At 43.0% G+C, this 22,186-nt stretch overlaps 2 protein-coding genes across 7 annotated transcripts in view; one reads left to right on the forward strand and one right to left on the reverse strand.

The window, feature by feature from the left end:
- matr3l1.2 (matrin 3-like 1.2) overlaps positions 1 to 1,447 on the forward strand; it is a 30,920-nt gene extending 29,473 nt beyond the window's left edge. For all 4 annotated transcript variants that reach the window (XM_030396502.1, XM_030396501.1, XM_030396504.1 and 1 more), the window contains exons 20-22: positions 312 to 453; positions 774 to 889; positions 991 to 1,447. In XM_030396502.1, the coding sequence (XP_030252362.1) occupies positions 312 to 453; positions 774 to 889; positions 991 to 1,053 (321 nt within the window). In that variant the 3' untranslated portion in view covers positions 1,054 to 1,447. The remainder of the gene's footprint in view (positions 1 to 311; positions 454 to 773; positions 890 to 990) is intronic.
- A 1,913-nt stretch (positions 1,448 to 3,360) lies between these two features.
- The window catches only part of matr3l1.1 (matrin 3-like 1.1), a 42,605-nt gene continuing 23,779 nt past the window's right edge, over positions 3,361 to 22,186 (reverse strand). Inside the window, exons 8-22 of one of the 3 annotated variants that reach the window (XM_030395899.1) lie at positions 21,921 to 22,046; positions 20,567 to 20,749; positions 19,192 to 19,316; positions 18,552 to 19,117; positions 18,129 to 18,219; positions 17,440 to 17,585; positions 6,965 to 7,131; positions 6,684 to 6,762; positions 6,571 to 6,596; positions 6,359 to 6,484; positions 5,809 to 5,939; positions 5,116 to 5,716; positions 4,958 to 5,039; positions 4,752 to 4,873; positions 3,361 to 4,677 (exon numbers count right to left, since the gene is read on the reverse strand). In XM_030395899.1, coding sequence (XP_030251759.1) covers positions 4,645 to 4,677; positions 4,752 to 4,873; positions 4,958 to 5,039; positions 5,116 to 5,716; positions 5,809 to 5,939; positions 6,359 to 6,484; positions 6,571 to 6,596; positions 6,684 to 6,762; positions 6,965 to 7,131; positions 17,440 to 17,585; positions 18,129 to 18,219; positions 18,552 to 19,117; positions 19,192 to 19,316; positions 20,567 to 20,749; positions 21,921 to 22,046 — 2,604 coding nt within the window. In that variant the 3' untranslated portion in view covers positions 3,361 to 4,644. Of the gene's footprint in view, positions 4,678 to 4,751; positions 5,040 to 5,115; positions 5,717 to 5,808; positions 5,940 to 6,358; positions 6,485 to 6,570; positions 6,597 to 6,683; positions 6,763 to 6,964; positions 7,132 to 17,439; positions 17,586 to 18,128; positions 18,220 to 18,551; positions 19,118 to 19,191; positions 19,317 to 20,566; positions 20,750 to 21,920; positions 22,047 to 22,186 lie in introns of all 3 variants that reach the window. The other 2 variants (XM_030395897.1, XM_030395898.1) reach the window with 2 other exon arrangements.

The raw sequence follows: 22,186 nt of genomic DNA on the forward strand, positions 1-22,186 counted from the left end.
GGGAATCGAACCAGCGACCTTCCAATAACAAGGCTCTACCCCTGATCCACACCCTTCTCCTGAGAATCTTCATGATTCAAAGTAATCCATTACATCCATGAGTACACTGCAGGCAGGAGCTGCTAACGGCTCATTCAGCTCACTTTTTAACAGCGTTGATGGTCATGCTAGCAGCTGTGTGAGGCGAACATGCCACCATCTTAGTTTAGGGCATAAGCATGCTAACATTAAACAGATGAGGCTAAATGTGTAGCGCAGAAATGATTGCAACTGATCTACAGTCAGCTGATTTCTGCTCCTTTGGGCTGCAGGAGCTGAAACAGGAGGAGCAGCTCAATTTGATGGAGATATCGACCAATCAGAACGGACAGATGGAGGCACCCCCGCCAGCTGAAAACAAACCCAGCGCGGCGTCTCTGCCGCTGCCGCCCTTTGACCCAGACAGCCCCATCGGTGAGAAAACGTCTGTCAAACACGTCTCTGATCCATTTTACATTTGAGGAGGACACAAAGCCAATTTTATAACTTTATTAAATCTGTTTACGGACGAGCATTCAGGAGTCGTATTAACAAGTGATCATAAAAGTCACTAAAATTCTTTCACATCAAGAGTTGTGAACAGAACAGAAGTAAAATAAACTTGTGTCAGCAGTTAAAATAATTCACTGCTATCAAGAGTTTTTTTTTGTTTTATCTACTGTGTAAAAACCTAAAGAATAAACACAAATAATCTTTGTCATCAGTGAACACTTTAACATTATGTGTTTGTGCAGGTGTTGAACATGTGAAGATGGGTTATTACTGCCGTGTCTGCTTCCTGTTTTACTCCAACGAAGAGACGGCAAAGAAGACGCACTGCAGCAGCCAGGCACACTACGACAAGCTGCAGGTGAGACTCAGCTCCACCCACATTGTTCCACAGAGTTCCGCCCACATGGCACCACACCTGCCGCAGACAAGTGAAAGTAACCCATCGTTTCCTCGTTTCAGAAGTATCTTGAGAAGGAGCAGACCAAAGCAGAAAAGAAGAAGGGGAAGAAGATGGCAGCATGAGAACACTGATTTCATACAGCTCACGAAGACGAGTGGGATTTTTAAAAATTTGAGTTCGATTTCAGTTTGTTAAAATCTGACATAGACAATGTGAACTGTCAGAGCTGTCGCTATGGTGACGAATCAGACGCAGGTGAAGCGTGTCAGTCTGTGATGTGAATGACTAGCTGCTGCAGCCGGACTGTGAAAACAAAATGAATAGAAAAGTCCAACACTTGGGTGTCTGTTCCATGGAAACGGTTGGTGTTTGTGGACGGACGTTGGCTGTAAGTGAGCTTCAACTATCATGTGGGTCCATAATTGATCAGAACTTTGTGAAAAAGTCTTAAAATGTTGACAAAAGAAATTATTGATTCTTCTGTTGCTTCAAATAAGTGACTGATGATTTACTGACCATCTTTTTTTTCCTGAATGTATTATTTGATTCATCTATCTGAACTGAAACACTGAATTCAGCAGTCATGATGTTTTTGGACAGATGGACATGTGAGTGTTGGATTAAAGCAGGGGTTCTCAACCTTTTGCAAGCTGGGCCCGCCCCAAAGCTGGTTCATTGCAGTTGGGGCCCCCTCCTTTCCTTTCACTCACTTAACAGACCAGGCGGCAATTTGGGACAGGCGTTTAATTCCTTCCTCACAAAAAATCCGGGATGAAAATGTCACAAACTTCTCCAGCTTCTCGGTGAATTCTCTGGCATCCTTCTGCAAGTGAAGTTGTTGCGGCGGAGGAAACGATTCAGTCAACCAGCACTCGCTGCAAACTCCTCATCTCTGCTGTCACTCACGGTGGCGTACATTTGTTTCTCCATCGCCCTGATCATTTTGCGGGACACTCTCTCGTGTCGTGCCCGTTTGCTGATAACTCATCCCCGCATGTTTATCTCAAGCTCCTCTCTAGCCTTCTTCCTCCCTCCAGCAGGCAGCCTGGCCCTGTTGCTGTCCTCCTCGGACAGACGCTGAAGCTCAGTTTGATTTTTTCACCAACCTCTCACTCTCTTGGGGTCGACAGAGAAACTCTAGCGGCTGCTTCTCCCGAGTTTTCCTCTGCATATTTTACGAAGGAACGTTTGAATTTCAAGTCGTACTTTTTCTTTTTTTGCTGCACCGGAGCCATGGCAATCATCAGTGTGATACTGACTGACAGAAAGCACAACACGTTAAAAAAGCGAAGAAGAAAAACGTCCAGTGTCAGTAGTCACGTCTTCTTCCTCGATTAAAAAAAAAAAAAAAAAAAGAATTAGACTCTGCATTTATTTAGGAGCGGCAGCGCAGTAATTGTAATTCATGTAATTCACACAGAAAACTGGCTGCCGCTCCTAAAGAGACGTGACGGTAGACGTCATGATGATGACGTCGGGGTGTTTCCCAGGTGTTTCCCCTGCGGTTATTTATCAAAATATACACCTGCACCCTGCATTTAAAGGGAACCCTGTGGTTAATTGAAACCTGGCTATTATTTGGTAATATACGGTACATTTACACCCCGCTCTGTACGCCGGCGGCCATGTGCATCCGCGATTCTCCTCTCTGCTCTGACTGCAGGCTGGACTGCTGCGCGAGGCTACGAGAGATTGACCGCCTGTGAGTGCTTTTGTTCGCGGGAGGGACTCACGGCAGCACCCGCTGCTCGTTGAGCACAGTAACTGCGCACACTAAAAAAGTCTCTAACACCAGTAAAAGTCACTAGATTTGTCGGGAGTCGCTTTTGACAAAAAAAGTCACCACAAGGATGATTTGTTTGTGTGTTATAATAGTCCAACCACTTGCATTTTGACATGGGGGGAATTTTCGCGATTTTTTTTTTTTTCAGATTTTTGTTTTCCCTCCCATTCTGTAGCCTACTCGCGTCCCCCCAGAGGGGCAGGCCCCACCGGTTGAGAACCACAGGATTAAAGGAATAGTTCAGCATTTTGGGGTCGAGTCTGAATTTACTCTGGTTAGCATAAAGACTGGATATGGAGGGAAACAGCTAGCCTGGTTCTGTACAGCTGAAAAAGTTTGCGGTGTCAGTCTGTCTAAAAACCTGGAACTATTTCATGACAAACAGTGATTCCATCTGCCAAGTGGCAAGAAAGTGCTGGGCGGATGGATACATGCTTTGGTCAGAAAGTAGTTCCAAAAACCACAAACTGGTTTTAACATTTGTTTCTAATGTAGTCTTCTGATCGTCACGGACAACAAACTGAATGTGTTTCTTGTTTTTATGCCTGAATGTTTCTGTTAACGACATTTTCCTCAAATATGATGTCGAAGGATTTTACACAACTGAAATGTAATTTCAGTTTTTTAAGCATAAAACTCAACATCGTTAAGTCCAAAGTCACAGCTTTATTGTAGAATTTTCAACTTTTCAGTTCCAGGGTCAGTTCCTCATTTTACAATCGACAGTCGCCCAACAACATATGGACTCTGAAGTGACGGCAGGTTTTGAACCATCAACCTGCCGTAGTGCTCACTGGCAGAACCAAAGTAATCAAATCAACAGATGCTTGGTTCAAGTTTGGATACTTCTGGGGGGTATTCCAGAAAGCGGGTTTTGTGAAAACTCTGAGTTTGTTAACCCTGAGATGAGAGAAACTCTTAAGTTTTCAGTTCCAGAAAGAGAGGTAACTTAAACTCTGGTTTTGTTTTTTTTAATCACTTAGCAGGTTAATCAATCACCTTCCAGCAGCCAGAAAAAGAGAAATAACTCACATTTCATTCTTTATTTCCCACAGATAACTACAAAAGTAACCATCAGTATAGCCTATTGTATTTTTTCCAACAACGTAATTTCAAAGTCTGTGTTTCTAGTTTGCTGCCGCATTGAGTATACGATTAAATGACTTCTAGTTCAATCTGTAGACAGTAAGTGTGTGTCTGCCTCTAATGTTGGGTCCTGGGGGTGAGTGACGCCATTAGCCTCTGGTCACCCAGCGACCTGACTCAGGACCAGCTCCTCTGCCTCTGTCGGACGTGGTGGAGGTGAGCACCACTTCATGTTCATCTACTCAGCAGGATGTTAGGACACAGATGTGTGTTAAACTGTTGGTGGTAAAAGCTACTACAAGTTCAAATATTCACTGAATAAACTTATAAAATAAAGTTCTATGTTATTTTCAGCAGATTTAAATAAAATAAAACAAAACATTTAACAACATTCAACCACTTCCTCACAGGCTAATATAAAAGAAAGTGATGTTAAATTCAAAATGAAAAGACGACCGCATCTAAAACTCTGTCAGTGATTTTTATTAGGGCTGCAGCCATGTTACTTTTTTTTCCCCCAGAAAATGTCTGCTTCCTGTTTTCTCCCCTGTTGCCATGGTGAATCACAGTATAGGAGCTCCATTGGTGATGGCTTTTTACTAGTCGTCAGGCACGAGCTCAACTCTGAGTTTTCAGTTCCAGAACAACTGATCTGAGTTAGGTAAGTCGACTCTGAGTATGTTAACTCTGAGTTTCACTTCACAGGGTAAGTCAACTCAGAGTTCAGGTTTTGACTCAGTTTGTTAAACTTGCTTCCTGAAACAGGCCCCAGATGTTCCTCCTCCAGATGTGAGTAAAATAAAAATCCAACAGAGAAAAGTCTTTGAGGAGGACCTCATTGGGTTCAGCTCATCCATGGATCTTTACCTGTCTTCTCCTGAAAAACACAAATGTTTTGTTAACAATCGGCAGCAGATGGCCAAGCGGGCTGACAGAAAACTGAACACTTACCTGGTACTTCCTGTAGTGCGTCAGGCTGCTGCAGTGCTGCTGTTTGGCTTCGTCCTCGTCAGCGTAGATCACCTGACACAAGTTACAGAAATAACCGACGACTGGTCGAACAAACTCTGTTCCTGCAGGAGAGAAAAAAAACAACATGATGAGGTGATGCATCACTGCTGCTGGTTCAGTCAAACAGTTGAGGTGGACTTCCTCACCAACAGGTTTGGTTGGTTCCTGCAGCTCTGCAGCACCCCCTGCAGATTCAGACTGTTGTTGCAGCCAATCTGCAGCAGGCTTCTAAAAACAGAGTTCAGATTGTTAGTGAGCTTTGATTGTGTTCAAGAGCTGCCAACAACATTCAAGGTGCGTGTACCTGTTCAGTTTGTGGTTCTGGAGAATCTCCAGTGTAGTCTGGTTGATCTGGACTCTCTGAACCCCTCAGTTCTGGTCCTGGTGTCTCCTCCTCTGATTGTTCCTTCTCCTGAATCTCCAGAGAGTCAATCTTGTGACTCTCCGACTCTTCCCTCTCCTCGTTGTCCTCAGGCACCGAGTCATTCTCATCAGTCTCTTTTCTCTCTGATGTTTTGTCGTCTTCACTTGTTTCAGCTAGCGACTCTTCCTCTGAAGTCTTTTTAGTGGCCGACTCATTTCCTGGTGCTCTAGAGGTCTCTTCGGACGCGTTTTTGCAAACTGATTCCTTTTCTGGAGATTTTCTGGACTCTGAAGAATTCTTACTGGCCGTTTTGGACGACTTCTTTTGAGTCTTTTTAGATTTTGACTCTTTCCCTGGAGACTTTTCCTCTACAGACTTGGACTCTTTCTCTGGAGTCTTCTCAGGTGTTGACTCTTTCTTCGAGGACTCCTTCCTCCCCTCAGACTTCCTGTTGGACTCGTCCTTGTTTAGTCTCTCGCTCCTGCTGCTCCGACTCCTGCGCTCGCCCCTCTTCTCCTCGACCACCTGAGTGTCAGAAAACCTATGGGGACAGGATGGACAGGGATTCAGTCAGTGACCACAGATGTGTGACGGGTGAACAGGACTGAATGGAGACAGTTTCGAGACTCTGACCCGTAGCTGAGTCTTTTGTATCTGGTGGACATCTGGACGACAAGTTTGGAGCCTTTTAATGTCACACATTTGATGCCCAGCTCTTTAACGGCTCTCCGAGCCTCTGAAGACGTTGACATCTCGAGGAAACCCTGAAACACACCAATGATGCAGATGAAGTGACGAGAGGCTAAATTTACCAACATCTACTGCAGAACCAACTGACCTCCAGACAAAATATGATTATATATATTATTATATACAGGTATAAAATCCTCCAGATGTACTCTGATTACCCGACTGTCCATGTGTACTCTGAAAATAACAGAGACAACATGTTCACAATCCTCACATTAATAACAGGAAGTCATGTTCACAATCCTCACATTAATAACAGGAAGTCATTTTCAAACATGAATACCTCCACCAGTTTTCACTTTGTTCAACATGATGATGGTGATGATACAATCACTGACATGATTGACTGCAGATAATGTAATCAGAGTCCAGCTGGAGGATTTTAACAGGTTTCAGGATGAGCTGGGAAAAGAAGAGAAGCAGATGAACTCACGCCACAGTCAGTCCTGTGAAAGTATCGCACCGGTGTTCCAAAGTCTTTGACCAGGTTCAGGATCTCCTGGTCGGTATAGGGATGCCGTGGGAGGTTTCTGAAGTAGATCACTCGGTCGGACAGAGACTGGAAACAAACAAAATATATGATCAACAACAGGTCTGAATGACTCAATTGTTGATTAAAAGGAGTCTTAAATATTTCCTCCTTACTTTGGGTTCATCTGGGTCGTCTTCATCTGCAACAAACAAACAACATTCAGCTCAAACTGAAGGATTTAAAACATGAATCAGTATGTTTTATAGGTTTCGGCCTCTGGGTTTACCTCGGTTTTCAGTCTGCTCTTCTTCCAGTTCGTCCAGAGTGATGCAGTTCTCAAGGTCTAGAGGGAAATCTGGTTCCTCCTGCAGACCAGAGTCCAGTTAGACAAGGATCTCGTGTTTTTGGATCTGCTTTCAGAGATTCACTTTGGAGAAACAAAACTCGAACTGAATTTTGGGCCAAAAGTAAAGACTTGAGCTGACTCATTACCAAGATGCTTTAACTGATCGTGTGCCAGTCTGCTGCTGCACTCATGTAACAATGATCAATCATTCAGGATCAAACCTCATCGTCCTCCGGCTGAGTCTCTGATGTCTGCTCCTCCTCCTCTATGGGTTCCCCCTCCTCTTTCTTCGCAGGTTCCTCCTCCTCTTGCTCCTTTTCACTGATGGCTTCCTGTTTCTCCACTATCTCCTCATCAACCTCTTTATCCTTCAGCTTCTCCTCTTTATCTGAAACAAACAAGAGTTTCTTTAAATCTGTCACAGCTTCATGTTTTGTGTTCAATACAGAAGCCTTGAGAGACGAGGGGATGTTATAAATCTGATTTAATTACGGCCCGAGCAGGTCTTGACCTGTGACCTTTTTCTAGTGATTATTCATTTTTTGTCTTTGTTCCAAGTCATCTTATTTTTCACTGCCTGAAAATACCCCAAAACTCACCAAACTTGAAATATAGTTCGCACCTGCCCAAAAATGTTGTAATCTATCGGCATCCTAATTTTCCATTACTAGGTGGCGATACAATCAAGGAAAGTGCGTTGTGGCTTATAACTCCCATATACTTTGTCGCACATTCAAAAACCTTATATCAATGCATTTCACCGAATTCTGCTGAATCTCGTGATATAGGCTACACCCATTTCTGCCTACCATTTTTTTTTTTTTGCAAAATGTCGCAAACCTACTTTTTCGAACTCCTACGCAATTTCAACAACTTGCACAAAACTTTGCACACAGGATCTGTGGACCCTCCTGACAAAAACGTTATTAAAAGAATTAAATATTCCAAAGAATTCTCAAGTTATTAAATAACAATAACTGCAGATTTGGTTCAAAACAGGAAGTGTTGCAAACTTCCCATTTCACCCCCATTTTCATCCATTTCCATGCCTCGTACTTAAATGAACTCCTCCTACAGATCGAACACCACAGACTTCCACTTCACTCAATATCATCCTCAGACCTTCAACATGAAAAGTTATCGAAAGCTTTTGCCTACGTCAAACGTGGTGGGTGTCATGGTGCGATCCATTTTTAATACTTCGCCATGAAGCATCAAGTAATTATAACTTCAACATACACTTTCCCATCTACACCAAATTTCTCTGGAATGTAGAGGGTGTCGCCCTGAATATTTCCATGCATAACTAGTGTCAAATCCATAGCGCCACCCACTGGACACAGGAAGTTAGTTTATCAATCAATCACACTTCCTACATACACATACATGAACGAAATTCGGTATGCATATGTATCATGAGCAGACGCATTACAAACCCATCTGACCCATGCTCTCAGTCCAACAGGAAGTCGGCCATTTTGATTTTCCACGCCATTTTGACCCATTTCCATGCCTTGTACTTTGACAAACTCCTCCCACAGATTTACCACCACTGTCTTCACATTCAGTAAGTATCATCCTCAGACCTCATGCCCGGTGGCTGGGGGCAGTGCCATCCATTTTGTTGATTCGCCATAAACAATCAACTCCTTATAACTTCAACATACAATTTCCCATCTACACCAAATTTCTCATGCATGAAGAGGTTGTCGCCCTTAATACTTCTATGCATCAATACTGTGTCATATCCATAGCGCCACCCACTGGACACAGGAAGTAAGACAAACATCATCCGATTCACATGACGTTTACTGCAATTTCGTTGTACAATGACAATAAAGATCTATTCTATTCTACTGCTTGTTTTCTCCACATCATACACTACAACATTACATGCAAGTAACAGGTGAGCTCGCCCTCCGACGGTGTCGCAGCCCAACGTGCATGGACTGTGAGGGCCTGTTCATTGCCGCTTGCAGCTTTTATTACGGCCCCAGCAGGTCAAACCCTGCGAGGTCCCTATTGTTTTTCAAATGATTATTAGGGCCCGAGCAGGGAACCTGCAAGGTCCCTATTGTTTTTCAAGTGATTATTTATTTATTAGGGCCGAGGAGGTTTCGACCTGCGAGGTCCCTATTGTTTTTTCAATGACAACTTTTTCGTCCCAAATGATCGCATTTTTCACTGCCTGAACATACCCCAAAACTCACCAAAATTGGAATATACGTCACACCTGCCAAAAAATGTCATAATCTATTGTTGTCCTCAATTTCCACCACTAGGTGGCGCTATAACCAAGGAAAGTGCGTTTTGGCTTGTAACTCAGATATACTTTGTCACACATTCAAAAACCTTAGATCCACACGTTGAGGTATAGGCCATGCCCATTTCCACCTACCGTTTTTTTTTCCGCAAACCTAATTTTTGGAACTCCCAGGCCATTTCACCTATTTGCACAACACTTTGCATACAGCATCTGTGAACTCTCCTGACAAAAAGTTATTAAAATAATTTTGATATTCCAAACAGTACTCAAGTTATTAAATAACAACTTCCTGTACATTTTGCTCAAAACAAAGTGTTGAATATCTCCACAGTGGTCTGTCTGAATGACATGAAACCCAGGTGACTACTTCCCCATGAGCCACTAAGGCTCTGCAGAGCTCTACGCTGACATTTTTCCCAACAAGCACATGTGCTCCTAAAGTAAAATATCTGGGAGCACAAAGACTATTTATTTATTGATTTATCAAACATTTCACACTTAAATAAACAGCACAAACAAAATGATTTACAGTGTTTGATTTAATTTTTTTCATTTCAGGCAGCACAAAACAATTTCTTAAATTTACAGTGATTTCATTTTTTCATTTAATTTTTTATCCAATGTGTACTAAATACAAAGGATGTCAGTTGTCCAAGTGCTTCCTCTGTCACAAATAGAGGAAGCACTAAAATACAATAAAATGAGGTGTGCCCACTTAGGACCAATTTGATGCTAGTTTGGAGTCACTGGGTCACATGACATTGGAGCTATTGAGAAAAAAAATCATTTCTGCATATTAATATTCATATAAAATAGACGAAGCATTCAAATACGATAGAAAGAGGTGTGTCTCATTCGTCCAGTTTACTAATACAATCTGCTGCTGGTTTAGAGTCACTAGGCCACATGACATGGCAGATATTGAAAAAAACTGATGATTTGGACTTTCTTTTATTGTCATTAGAATTACACTTTACAGTGCAATGGGAACGAAATTTAGTTTCAATGGCTCAGGATAGTGCAGGATAAAAAAAAACAACTGCATGTAAATTTTGGACATTGGAAATTAGGATGAAGGGAAGCGGTGCTCTCCGGATTTGCCTCCAGCCCAGCTGTTAGCCCCACTCGTCCTCGGTAACAACGCCTCCGCTTGCTCCTCTGTTGGCTTGTGATGATAGCAGCGTCCATAGCAACTGGGTCTTGTAGGCGTAGGTCCCTGAATCAGTTTCCAGCGATTCAGCGCGAGGCTCTGGGAAGTGAGCTTACCGTCCTCCTGCTGCTAACACTGGGCGAACCTCAGTAAAGTCACGGCTGGGACCCGTGTGAATATCCGCCAACATGCAACCTAAAATTAACTTCACCACAGTCCGTTGACCTGTCACCTCTCGCATGACACTGGTTGCGTCATTACAGAAAATTACTGCGATTAGGGCGTTGTGGCCAGAGGATTGTAGTGACAGTAACTTGTGACCTTTGTCCGCACAATGTGCGCCGAAATCATTTTCCCGGATCGCACATCCATTTTTTTTAGCGGCAAATGCGAGTGAAATGCTTGCACTGTAGAGCCCTGCTCTGTGAAAAAAATATAAATTTGACCCATTTGCACCAAACTTTGCAAGTCACATCTGTGGATAAAACGTATCAAAAACCTTATATTCATGCGTTCCCTGAATTGTGCTGAATCTTGTCATAAGGCCACACCCATTTCCTCCTACCGTTTTTTCGCAAATTCATGAAACTAGCGGCTAGCAGCTAGCTACACACGAACATCCACAGATTCCGATTCCACTTTGTTGTTCGCGCGTCTCCGGATCTCCTCAGACCCGAACAGACTCGGTCCGGACTCTTTTAGTCTCATTAATACACAACAGTCAGTTTAGATGCACCGAACAGAACGGGACCGAACCGCCGGCAAAATCCCGGTCCAGCTCGTGCAGCTGCAGGTATAAATCTGCTTGTTTCTTAAGGTGGGGAGTCGCGGTGGGCTCTGCAGTGATTGGCTCTGGTGCGCACGTGACTGTGGTGGCTCGGTGGACAATGCTCGCAAATTTGTAAAGCATTTATGAAATACTTTATTAACGGTGTTATTGCAGTCCAAACAAATGCGAAGTCGCACACCCTTGAAACACGCAGCAGCCATGTTGTAAGTCTCAGGTCAGTCTGATCCTGATCCGCAGAGATATTTGATAAACACACAGACAGACAGACAGACAGACAGAGATTCCTTGCTTTTATAGAGAGATGTCACAAACCTACTTTTTCAAATTCCTCCCAGGCAATTTCACCGATTTGCACAAAACTTTGCACACAGCATCTGTGAACCCTCCTGACAAAAAGCTATTAAAAGAATTTTGATATTCCAAAGAATTCTCAAGTTATTTAATAATAACTTCCTGCAGATTTCATTTCAAACAGGAAGTGTTGCATATCTCCACATTGGTGAGTCCGACTTACATGAAACTCAGGTTACTACTTCCCCATGAGCCCCTAAGGCTCTGTGGATTAACATGAAACTTGGTACAATTATGGTCAATGCCCTCCTTAGTATATCTGACGAAGGACTTACAATCCACCACTAGGTGGTGCTCTGGTGGCAGTCTAATTTAATATTTGGCACTGTGCCCACACCATAACACTTCACCCATACAGTCCACGCACCTGTAGCAGGTAAATTGTCACATTCTACATCAATGATGTCACGTTGTTACAGAAAAGAATGTAATTATTTTATCTCTATTCAACTTAGCCATACAACTTAGGCATTAAACAGGAAGTTACAGGCTTGGTCGGCAATCGAGATGTTTTCACAGTTGGGAAGTTGAGCATTTTTATTTTTAGAACATCACTAAGCAGCTTCATAGGAATGAATGTGGCTCCACCGCAAACACTGTGTCCAGTAATGAAATGCTTCCAACAGACCACTTCCAAAATTCCTTCTTTATTAACTCCAGTGGTGACGCATAAATAATGTGTCATCACTTTGCGTGGCAGAATTTAGCCTGTTCAGTCAGGTGTAAATGCGAAGTTTACAAAAAAGCCTGATCTGATCGGGTTCAAGTGGGATTCTGACCAGTGAAAAAAGATATCAGTAACTTGTGTGCCCAAAATCTGAACATCTGTGACAGGGATCCCACGGGTCCTTAAAAAATCTTAAAATGTCTTGAATTAAGATCCAGGTAATTAAGGTCTTAAATTGTATAAAATTTACCGTAAATTTGCTGTAGGTATTACATTTCCAGACATGCATTTAATGCCGATGGGAATGCATAGTGACTCACCGTAAAACATCTAATAGTGTGTATTTGTTTGATTGGCTTAGTACAAAGACCGTGTAGTAAATGAGACTCCGCGATTAACTTCGCCGTTTTACGGTTTTACTGCGTGTCGTCATAAACTCCAGCTTTTATGACGACACGCAGCCCGACGTCAGCGACAGACACTGATGTCGGGCTGCGTGTCGTCATTACGCGGTTGTCGAGGTAAGCGGTTAAAGATGGGGAAGTGCAAAGTTAATGACAAATCGATTTTAGAGGATGTATTTAGGAGGTGTATGGTGCCGGCTGAAAACAACAATGAGGCAATGTGCAAATTCTGCAAAAAGACTTTTTCGTTAGGGACCATGGGGCTCAAAGCTGTCGAGTCGCATATGAAAAGAGGAAAGCACCAGCAGTACATGGTGGCAACTAGCCACAGTGGAGCCAGACTAATCCCTGCATTGTTTGCAGCACGACCTAACGTTACAAATTCAGATGCCACCTCTCAGTCGGCTATGAAAAGCTTCATTTCACCGCCAGAGACCCAAAAGGCAGTACTGTGGGTTGTCCATACTGTGATGAGGTAAGTTATGTTACGATTGTGTTTGAAATTGCATACTATTATTCTATTCAGGTCACAGTCTATGTTTTGTCATTGACAGTCTATCAGGTAACAAAACATTAGCTCAGAGTTTAAGGGGTGTAACTGTTGGTAGTTGTTGTTGATTTTGTCTAAATATGGCAATTTGTAATTTTATGGGTTGCTGTTAGGACGGTTGGGCAAATCTAGCTAACAGCTGTTATCGTCGGCTGTCACTTGTTGCCATAGCAACAGCAAACATTCACTTAAGGGGTAATGAGCTGTAAATAGCGATGCAGAATCAAGCTATGTTGTAAATACAGATTAGATATGTTGTATTTTAGCACAGAATACATGATTTTACGCGTCAGTAAACCTATAGAAACTAATTTGTCTAATTTGCTAAATGTACCATTATATTTATAGGCCACACACACAGAATGATTTTGTATCTGTATGCCTGTATGTATGTATATATAAGCAATAAATCATTAAAATAACAAATTATAACAAAAGTATAAGTGCAATTATCACAATTAAATTGTCAGGGGTTTTGATGGATGTTTTTGATCTCTCTCTGCTATATAAGCACAACCATTATTATTAGTAGCAGTAGCAGTAATATCATCATCATCATCGTCATCGTCATCACACTAATGGAACCATCCCATAACCTAATTTGGATTACTTGGCACATTGAATTGATCATTTCCTCTTTCATTCTTTTTCCCCATATGTGAAGGAAGGTACAAAGGAGCTGAATCTGGACAACATATTCTCACTGTCAATGGATGGGGCCCAGTGTTAATTGGAATTTTGTTGAACTCTTACAAGAGGAACACAGAGAGCAGTGTGGTAGAGCCCAACTACAAACAACTTTTGGCTTGAGAAAGACTGTTTTGAGGACTTTTATTATTGAGCTTATTTACAGTAGAGACTGCCTTAAGTGTTGGAATTGTTATTATTCTGTCTCCTTGTCTGTGTAGATTCTGTCTCCTTATTTGAAGAAAAAAAAAAAAAAGGTCCCTAACGAAAGTATTTTTGCAGGATTAACAAATGGCTTCTTCTGAGGCATGATGAAGACTGCTTTAAGTGTTATCATTTTATTATTCTGTGTGGTTCCTACATGCAATGCAGTGTGTTCTTTAACCCTCTGAGGTCTGGGGTATAATTGGCCGTTTTTGATTTTGATTTGAAAACTGTTTATCTTGCCTTATTTGGTGTCCTTTTTTCAGCACAACCTCAAGTGTGAATTTACAGTTATTATTTCATTTTGACATACTGTTTTAACACACTGGACCTAAAATCACCCAAAAATCATAAAATCCGTGTAGGAAAAAGTTAGATTTTTTAATGTGAAAACCACAAACATGTTTAATGAACCCTTTTCATCACTTAAGCCCTATTCGCACAGGACTAGTATTACCTGGGGATCTCAAGTGATTTAAAAATTACCCCACCACGTCTGTGTTTTGTGTGGCGCATTCGCAAGGGATAAGCGAAGTCTGTGTTTTAACACGAATTTACTTACATTATCCCCCAGATCGATGCTGATTCGCACGGGACTAATATTATCACATGACCTCTGTGTTTGGTGAAATATGGTAGGTAATTTGTGGTGGAATTTTTACTTTACAAATTATGGACATGGCGATTCGCACGGGATTAAGATCACAGACGACCTCCGCAATTATTACAAATTACTGGAGGTCTCCAGTAACTTGTCTGGTGTGAATAGGGCTTTAGAATGCAAATATAATTAGTAATCTTCAAAACTTATGTAGAAATTTTGCAAACAAAGATATATACAACTATTTACATTAAAATGCAGGCAATTCCTCAGGCATTTTTTAACAAATTTACAAAAATCTATTTACTAAACAATCAGGTGCCACAATAGGATGCCACCAAATTATTTGTGCCACTCTAGAAAGCAGTTCCTGTCCAGTACAAGGCAGAGAGGCACATCACAGGCCTGACACCTCCAGGGTGTGTCCCTCCTCTTGTTCTCCACCTGATGGCAGCATTGGTACCTCAGCCTGCCCTTTGTGGCTTTTTGGCCAGGATCAGTGACTTTGTCAATGGGCACAGGGACGTGTTCAGCTATTCTGCTCTGGGGAACACCCGCCTTTGTCCATGCCACACAGCTGACACACCAGCTCCACCATGAAGTCTTTGTGTGTCATGGGCTGCACCTGCCTGGCACTGCTCATCTCCATGCATTTGTCGCCGCAAAGTCCAGGAAATGCAGCATCAAAGTCTTGTACCAGCACGCAGTTTTTCTGTGGGTGGAGTAATATTGGATGAGCTGGTCCAACAGGTCAACCCCTCCCATGTTCTTATTGTAGGCCGTGATGGGTGTGGGACAGGGAATGTCTCTCACAGCCCAGGGTCCAGCTCTATCCTTCACCCTTCTCTGTGCTGTCTCACCAGAAAACGCAGTATGGATGGTGGAGCACACAGACACCTCTCGCGTGTCCATCCACTTCACAAAGACGAGTGGGCCCTTCTCTGATCCATCTCACTGATCCTCTTTCACATTTCTTAGTGAGAGCATTTGCCCTCCCTCTTGGGCATCCCCTTCTGCTGTCTCTGTAGGTGCCACATGCTCCAAGCTTCATCCCGGCCAGGTCAATGAACAGTTTGGGACTGCTGTAGAAATTGTCCATGTAAATATGGTACCCAGTACCGAGACAGGATGGCTGGATAAGCTGCATCACCATGTCGTAAGACAGCCCATGCTCACTTGCAGCATTTGTCTTGCCAGTGTAGATTTGAAATCTGAGGATGTAGCCACTGCTCGACTCAGCCAGTACAAAACGCTTCATCCCCCATTTCGTCGGTTTGTCCTTCATGTACTGTGTCATGCCCGTTTTTGCCTTCGTTGCCACCATCCTTTCATCCACCGCCAGCTCTCTCCTCGGGTGGTCATAAGCCTGGCAGGCGCTGAGAATGTCATCATAAAGGGGCCTGACTCTGAACAGTTTGTCATGGCCTGGTGTCCCTTTCTTTCTTTCATTCTGTGCATCCTCCTCAGGATCACTGAGGTGGATGTTCCATAATATGGATCTGAACCTGTCTCTGGACATCACTTTGGCTGGCAGGGGCACAGACAAAAGCGATTATGTCTCCAGTAATCTTAGAGACTTGGCAGAGACACCAATAACATGTATATACGAGGAGACCAAAAAACTTGTACAAGTCTTCCATCTCCACGTTAGTCCACTTATATTTACACCCTAATTGTTTTTTTTCTGCAGCCTTTTTGTTTGTGTTGCTGCAGATTGTAGTGACTGTATCAGTAGCAAAAAACAACAAGAACAGGTCTTTTGGACTGTAGGGGGAAAGTGTCTCTAGTTGGACTCCTGGTGTTCTCCTTGGCTGAAACCGGCTCACTGCTGGGGCAGCGTCAGCATCCTCCGCTGTCTTCCAGAGCTCAGAGCGAGGGCGTGTCTCTGCCTGAGCCAGCGGAGATCGGGATCTCGTGGGCGGGCCATACGCCGTCCGTTCCGCTGTGCAGACCTGCGAGGAGCGTTCTGTGTGGATGTCGGAGGCTCCTCTTGCTCTCTCTCTTCATTGGATCATCCACTTCATCGTCAGAGTCCTCACTCTCTGGCTCAGACTCTGACCATCCAGCTCAAAGAAGAGCTGCACTGCCCGCTCCACATTCAGGAGTCGCCTCATTGTTTTGGCACACAAAACTAAAAGACGACTACGCTACACACTAAACACACTACACTACACGCTAAATATCACAAATCTCGCTATCACTATCGCTATCGCCGTCAATATCACTCTCCCTCTTTTGCTGCCGTCACTCCCACAACTTTCCCCTCTTCCTTAGCAACCAAATGCCGTGTTTTGATTGGTTTAGACGGTGCACTTTTCCACCAATAGGAAATAGGAAGCGGTGTCACGTGATTGTTTTGCAAACATTTCCTTCTTGCAAGCACTTTCGTTGAGAATCGCCTGTCTTTATCGCTGCTTCCTGCACCAAACGTGACGGCAATATTCGCGAAAAAGCGTGGCGTACATTATTTATTATATGTCCGGTTTTACTTGGCCTATCAGCACAATTTAAAAACTCGAATAAAGTTTGAAGGCTGCACCAACACAAAAAAACGGAACCGAGTCTCAACAAGGCTGCGACATTTTTGGGTCTTAAATTATATTTGTTGAGGTCTTAAAAAGCATTAAATTTGACTTTTAAAATGGTGCAAGAACCCTGTGTGAGTGGAAAGTCAAAACAGTGGCAGTTAGTTAAACACAGGCCTGTTATCGTGGATCGAGACTGTCTAATTATTTGCTGTTTTTTTTATTTTTGGAAGAATCGGAAAGAAAGAAACAAGTTAACTTCCTTTAGTCTTCCTCCTGAAGCTCCAAAATGCAACAGGCGAGAGCTGACTGACGAGCCGGAGCATCACAATCAAGAGAGATATGAGTGAATCATGTGCATGTTTGTTTTTTAAGCACATCTGTGTCACCTCCTTAACTCCGTACACGTCAAACATGAGAGAAAACAATTCAGAGTTTGAAAATGGATCACCAGGAAAAAATATTTTCTCACTTGCCCCTCAGAGCTTCTGTAGTTCCTACCTTCGGCAGGTGAGTTTTTCTCTGCAGCTTCATCCTCATCCTCTAATTCAGCATTGTCCAGAGTTTCCACATCATCCTCTTCCAGAGTCTCTCCATCCTCTCCAATCACCTCCATCCCCTCGATGTCGCTCTCCTCTGCAGAAGACCTGCAACATTTTCACTTCCTGCTTCAGTCTCTCTTCAAGATGTAAACTTTCACTCTTTTATTCATGAGAAAACTGACTGAAGGACTGAATGAAGCACTGACTGACTGGCTGAAACACTGAAGGACTGACTGACTGAAGCACTGACTGAAACAATGAAAGACTGAAGGACTGACTGGACTGAAGCACTGACTGACTGAAACACTGAAGGACTGACTGACTGAAGCACTTAAGGACTGAAGCACTGACAGACTGAAGCACTGACCGACTGAAACACTGAAGGACTGACTGACTGAAGCACTGACTGAAACAATGAAAGACTGAAGGACTGACTGACTGAAGCACTTAAGGACTGAAGCACTGACAGACTGAAGCACTGACTGACTGAAACACTGAAGGACTGACTGAAGCACTGACTGACTGAAGGACTGACTGACTGAAGCACTGACTGACTGAAACACTGAAGGACTGACTGAAGCACTGACTGACTGAAGGACTGACTGACTGTAGAACACAGAAGTTAGTTTTGATGTTAAAGAAACTCACTCCGCCTCCTCCTCACTTTGCTGCTTCTCCTCTGCCTCAGGTTTGGACTCTCTGACAGGATCAGGATCTGGATCAGTCCTGAACTCAGTGACTGTGAAGACATGAAGTGAATTATCATGTCGGCTGATGGTTTAGATGACACTGTCCATCATGTCCCTGCTGTAACAAGTTGTTTCAGGTGTTCAGATCCTGTCCTTTAGAACTGTAGAACTTTTGTTAAACTGATGTTTAAATAAAGGTTATAATTAAATAATTAATCCAATAATATGAAAACACTGACAGGAGTCCTGCATAGATTATATAGTGTACATTACAGGGTCGTCATAGTAACCAGCATGACTACCAGACTGAACTTTAACCCTCCTCAGATCCCGATGTGTGAAAACATTCTGATGTATCGTTTTAGTTAAAACGTTTTCTCACCAGTTGGCTCAGTTTTCACTGAGACCACAGACTCTTCTCTGGACCTGGACCTGGACCTGGACCTCTTCTTGCTGCCAGACTTTTCACTGGATTTAGACCTGATTCTGGTCCTCTTGTCTCTACCAAATATATCTTTGGACCTGGATCGCCTTTCTATGCTGGACTTGTTTTTGGATTTTTCTCTGGACTTAGACCTGGTTCTGGTCCTCTCATCTCTGCTGGATTTATCTGTGGACCTGGAACTTTCTGTTTCCTCTTTAGTGGACCTTTCTCTGGATCTGGACTTTTTCTCTTTAGTAGACTTTCCTGTGGACCTGGTTCTGGTCTTCCTCTCTCTGGATCTGGAATTTTTATCTTTAGTGGACCTTTCTCTGGATCTGGACCTTTTCTCTTTAGTGGAACTTTCTCTGGACCTTGATCTGGTCTTCATCTCTCTGCTGGACTCCTCTTGGTCTGTAGTCCTCCTCCTCTTCTTTATCTCTGTCGTCTTGTCCTCCTCCTCTCGGCTCGAGCTCCTCGTCCTCTTCGTCGTTTCCTCTTCGTACCTTTTAGCTGATGCCACCCGCCTGCAGAGGCAAGAATCAATACTGAAAAATAATCAATGAATCAGAATGATGGACCTGTCAGGTGTGGTACTCACATGAGGCTCTTGTATTCTCCAGAGAAGGAGACTTTGATGCAGTCGTTGTTGATCCTCAGAGTGTTAGAGGAATAATAATCCACCAGTTTCTGAGCGTCAGGAGTGTTTTTCATCTCCACAAACGCCTGAAAAACAAAACTGATGTTACAGTTAAGTACTGCATAACCGAGTGGTACTGATACTACTGATACACAACAGAAGAAGGACTTGTTTATATGCAGACTAACTTTGTTTTATAGTGTCAGTAAACTTGTGTGTCACAGACTTCACCAGCTGATTCAGTTTAACTCAAAACATTTAAATCAGGTGTTTGTCAGACTTGTGTGTCGTTAATAAAAGTTTTTTGTTGCTCCTTCAGTTGGTTTCTGATGACTATTGATTCTGATTTGTTATTTTTATTGTGAGCTGAAGAGATTTTCTCATCATCCCACGAGATATGAAACAATTATTAATAAAAGGAATAACTTTACACAACTAGCTGACTCAGACTGGAACAGGCCGGAGACACAGCCCTCGTGTTTCATCAACTCAACTCGTCCTTTCTGCCTAAATTTAAATTATTATAATGTCAAATCTCAATTAAACTAGAAACAGAGGGTTCCAGTTTAGGTCCATGATGTCCACAGAGGTATCTGCAGGTGTGACATTTCATTCAGTCCGATTCTGACAGAAATGTCTCACTTATTCAGTTTGGACCAAATATGAATTATTATCGTATGAATTCTCGAATTAAGGACAAAACCATGTTTTGTGAGGTCACAGTGACCTGAATCTGATCAAATCAAAATTAAATCAAAAATCCTGGAGCTTTTTCACTGAGATGTGTCCACAGAAATACGTACAGACAGACAACCACAAAACATTACGCCTCTGGTCTCGACAATCGATGCCGTGGAGACATCAAAAATAACGTTAAACGCGCTGGAAGATTCTTCATTCGGTAGATTTCCTGTTAAGTACGACTGCGCTGATACCATTTCCTTCACTCTGGATTTCAGGGAGTCAGAGTGGGAATAACTGGTGTATCACTCAGTCGGACATGTTGTTGTTTGTTTGAATAAAAAGACATTTTCTAGAAGGTTTCGTGTTTGTTTTGATGAGAGCTTTTCTCCCGAGGTGCACTTCTTGTGAAGCAACAGCAATTTTAAATTGTCCTGATGAGGTCGACCGACCAGCTACATGAAGGCGAAAGCTGCGTCCTGATGGCTGAGTATTTGGGTCCAGCTGGACTGTAACGTGTGGCTGAGCGTCTGAATACAACAATCAGAAAAAACTTGTGTTTCTCTGTCCTCACGTCGGTCGACCTCGTCAAGACATTCACATTTCATGAAGAGCCTACAGACGAACAGAAGCAGAACAGACTGACGAGTCTCACCATGGACGGCAGGAACAGGGTGTATAGCGGTGAGCCGAAGCGTTTGACCACACTCATCAGATCTGATTGACCATTCTCTTCCGTCGGAGCCGGAGCGAAACTCAACACTCGAGGGCTCTGAAGAGACACAATCATGTCAAACATCCAACACTTCATCTGGTTGTTCAGAGGGCAGCTCGACTGCTGTTTTAGGTGGAGATGAAGATACAGCTATAACAAATGCCTGTTTCCACATTTAAAGGTGTGTCCTAGAAAAATACGTATCAAGTTTTACACTGCAACATGATTTGAATGGAGCAGGCAGAACGCAGCGGGCTGGGTTGTTTATTATAAAACTTTTTACAGAAGAGCCTCAGGACTCAAGATCAATGTTTGTGATCACGAGAGTGAAAGCTCTTTATAAACTTAAAGGTCCCATATTATGGTCATTTCTGCTTCTTGACATGGTTCCTTGATGTCTAAATGGAATGTTAGTAACATGCTTTGGTCGAAAAAAGCTGAAGGATTGAGCACAGCAGGGTTCTTGAAACACCAGTTTTACAGCCCTGCTCCAGGTGGCCAGTATCAGTGCCTTTCCCTTTAAATGCTAATGAGCTAATGCGTGCGCCGCCCACGGTGCCGCCCACCTCTTCCTGCCTGCGGAAGACGTGAGGACGGCATCATGTGACCATGGCAACGGCGGAGTTTTTGGGAAAAATGGCTGCCTGACAACAGACTGCGGTCCGACCCAGAACAACAAGAAGCTCCAGAAGAAAGTAAGCAGCCAAGAATAAACATTGATGTTTCTCAGTGGTTAGTAGTTAAGTCAGATGAACGATGAGGATTTTCCTTGTTAAAGTACATTATCTTCACCGTGGTGATTAATAAATACAGGCTAGCCAATCACACAGCTCTGCAACAGCTCAGCCGATAAGATGTTTCTTCAGTCGTGTTGTGAACACACAAACACCAACCTGCAGTCAGAAGCAGCTGACTAACAATAATAAATAACATTTCTGATTTAATTCTACTGTATCTCTCCTCAAAAATTATTCAATCAAAGGCTGCAACTAAGGACTGTTGTAATTGCTGATTATTGATTTCATTAATCGTCTTGTTCTAATCTTCAGTTTACTGTCAGAGGAAAGAAAGCAGAAAGTATTCACATCCAACAAGCTGACATCAGACAGCCAACACTGTAACAGTTGAAACTAATCAATTCAATCGTCATTACTTTTGTCAGCAGCTCTGTCAGTCACCTGCAGGGATTCAAACCTCTCTCTGCTCTCAACACCTCACAGACAGACAGAGAGCTGGAAAACAGCAACCCTTGGTGTTCCTTCAGTGGGAGCTGCTGGTTGGATGATCTATCTACCTGGAGGAAGGTGAAGGTGTTGGTGATCCTGAACTCCATCTGCTGTCCGTTCACAGTTGGAGGATAGTTGACGTGGAACTTCACCAGGTCTTTGGCCTGATCGATGGAGCCAAGCTCCACGAACGCCTGCAAAAGGTCCAACATAATACTTAAGTGGTTCTGATGAAGTCTACGACGTGTGGATTTGTCAATTTATTTCATTTAGCATCCTAAAATGTCTGGCTGCAGGAGAGAAGAGTCAGAATTTCACTCCTGCTTTATTCATC

Source organism: Sparus aurata, chromosome 18 (genome assembly GCF_900880675.1).
Source record: "Sparus aurata chromosome 18, fSpaAur1.1, whole genome shotgun sequence".
Lineage (NCBI taxonomy): Eukaryota > Metazoa > Chordata > Actinopteri > Spariformes > Sparidae > Sparus > Sparus aurata.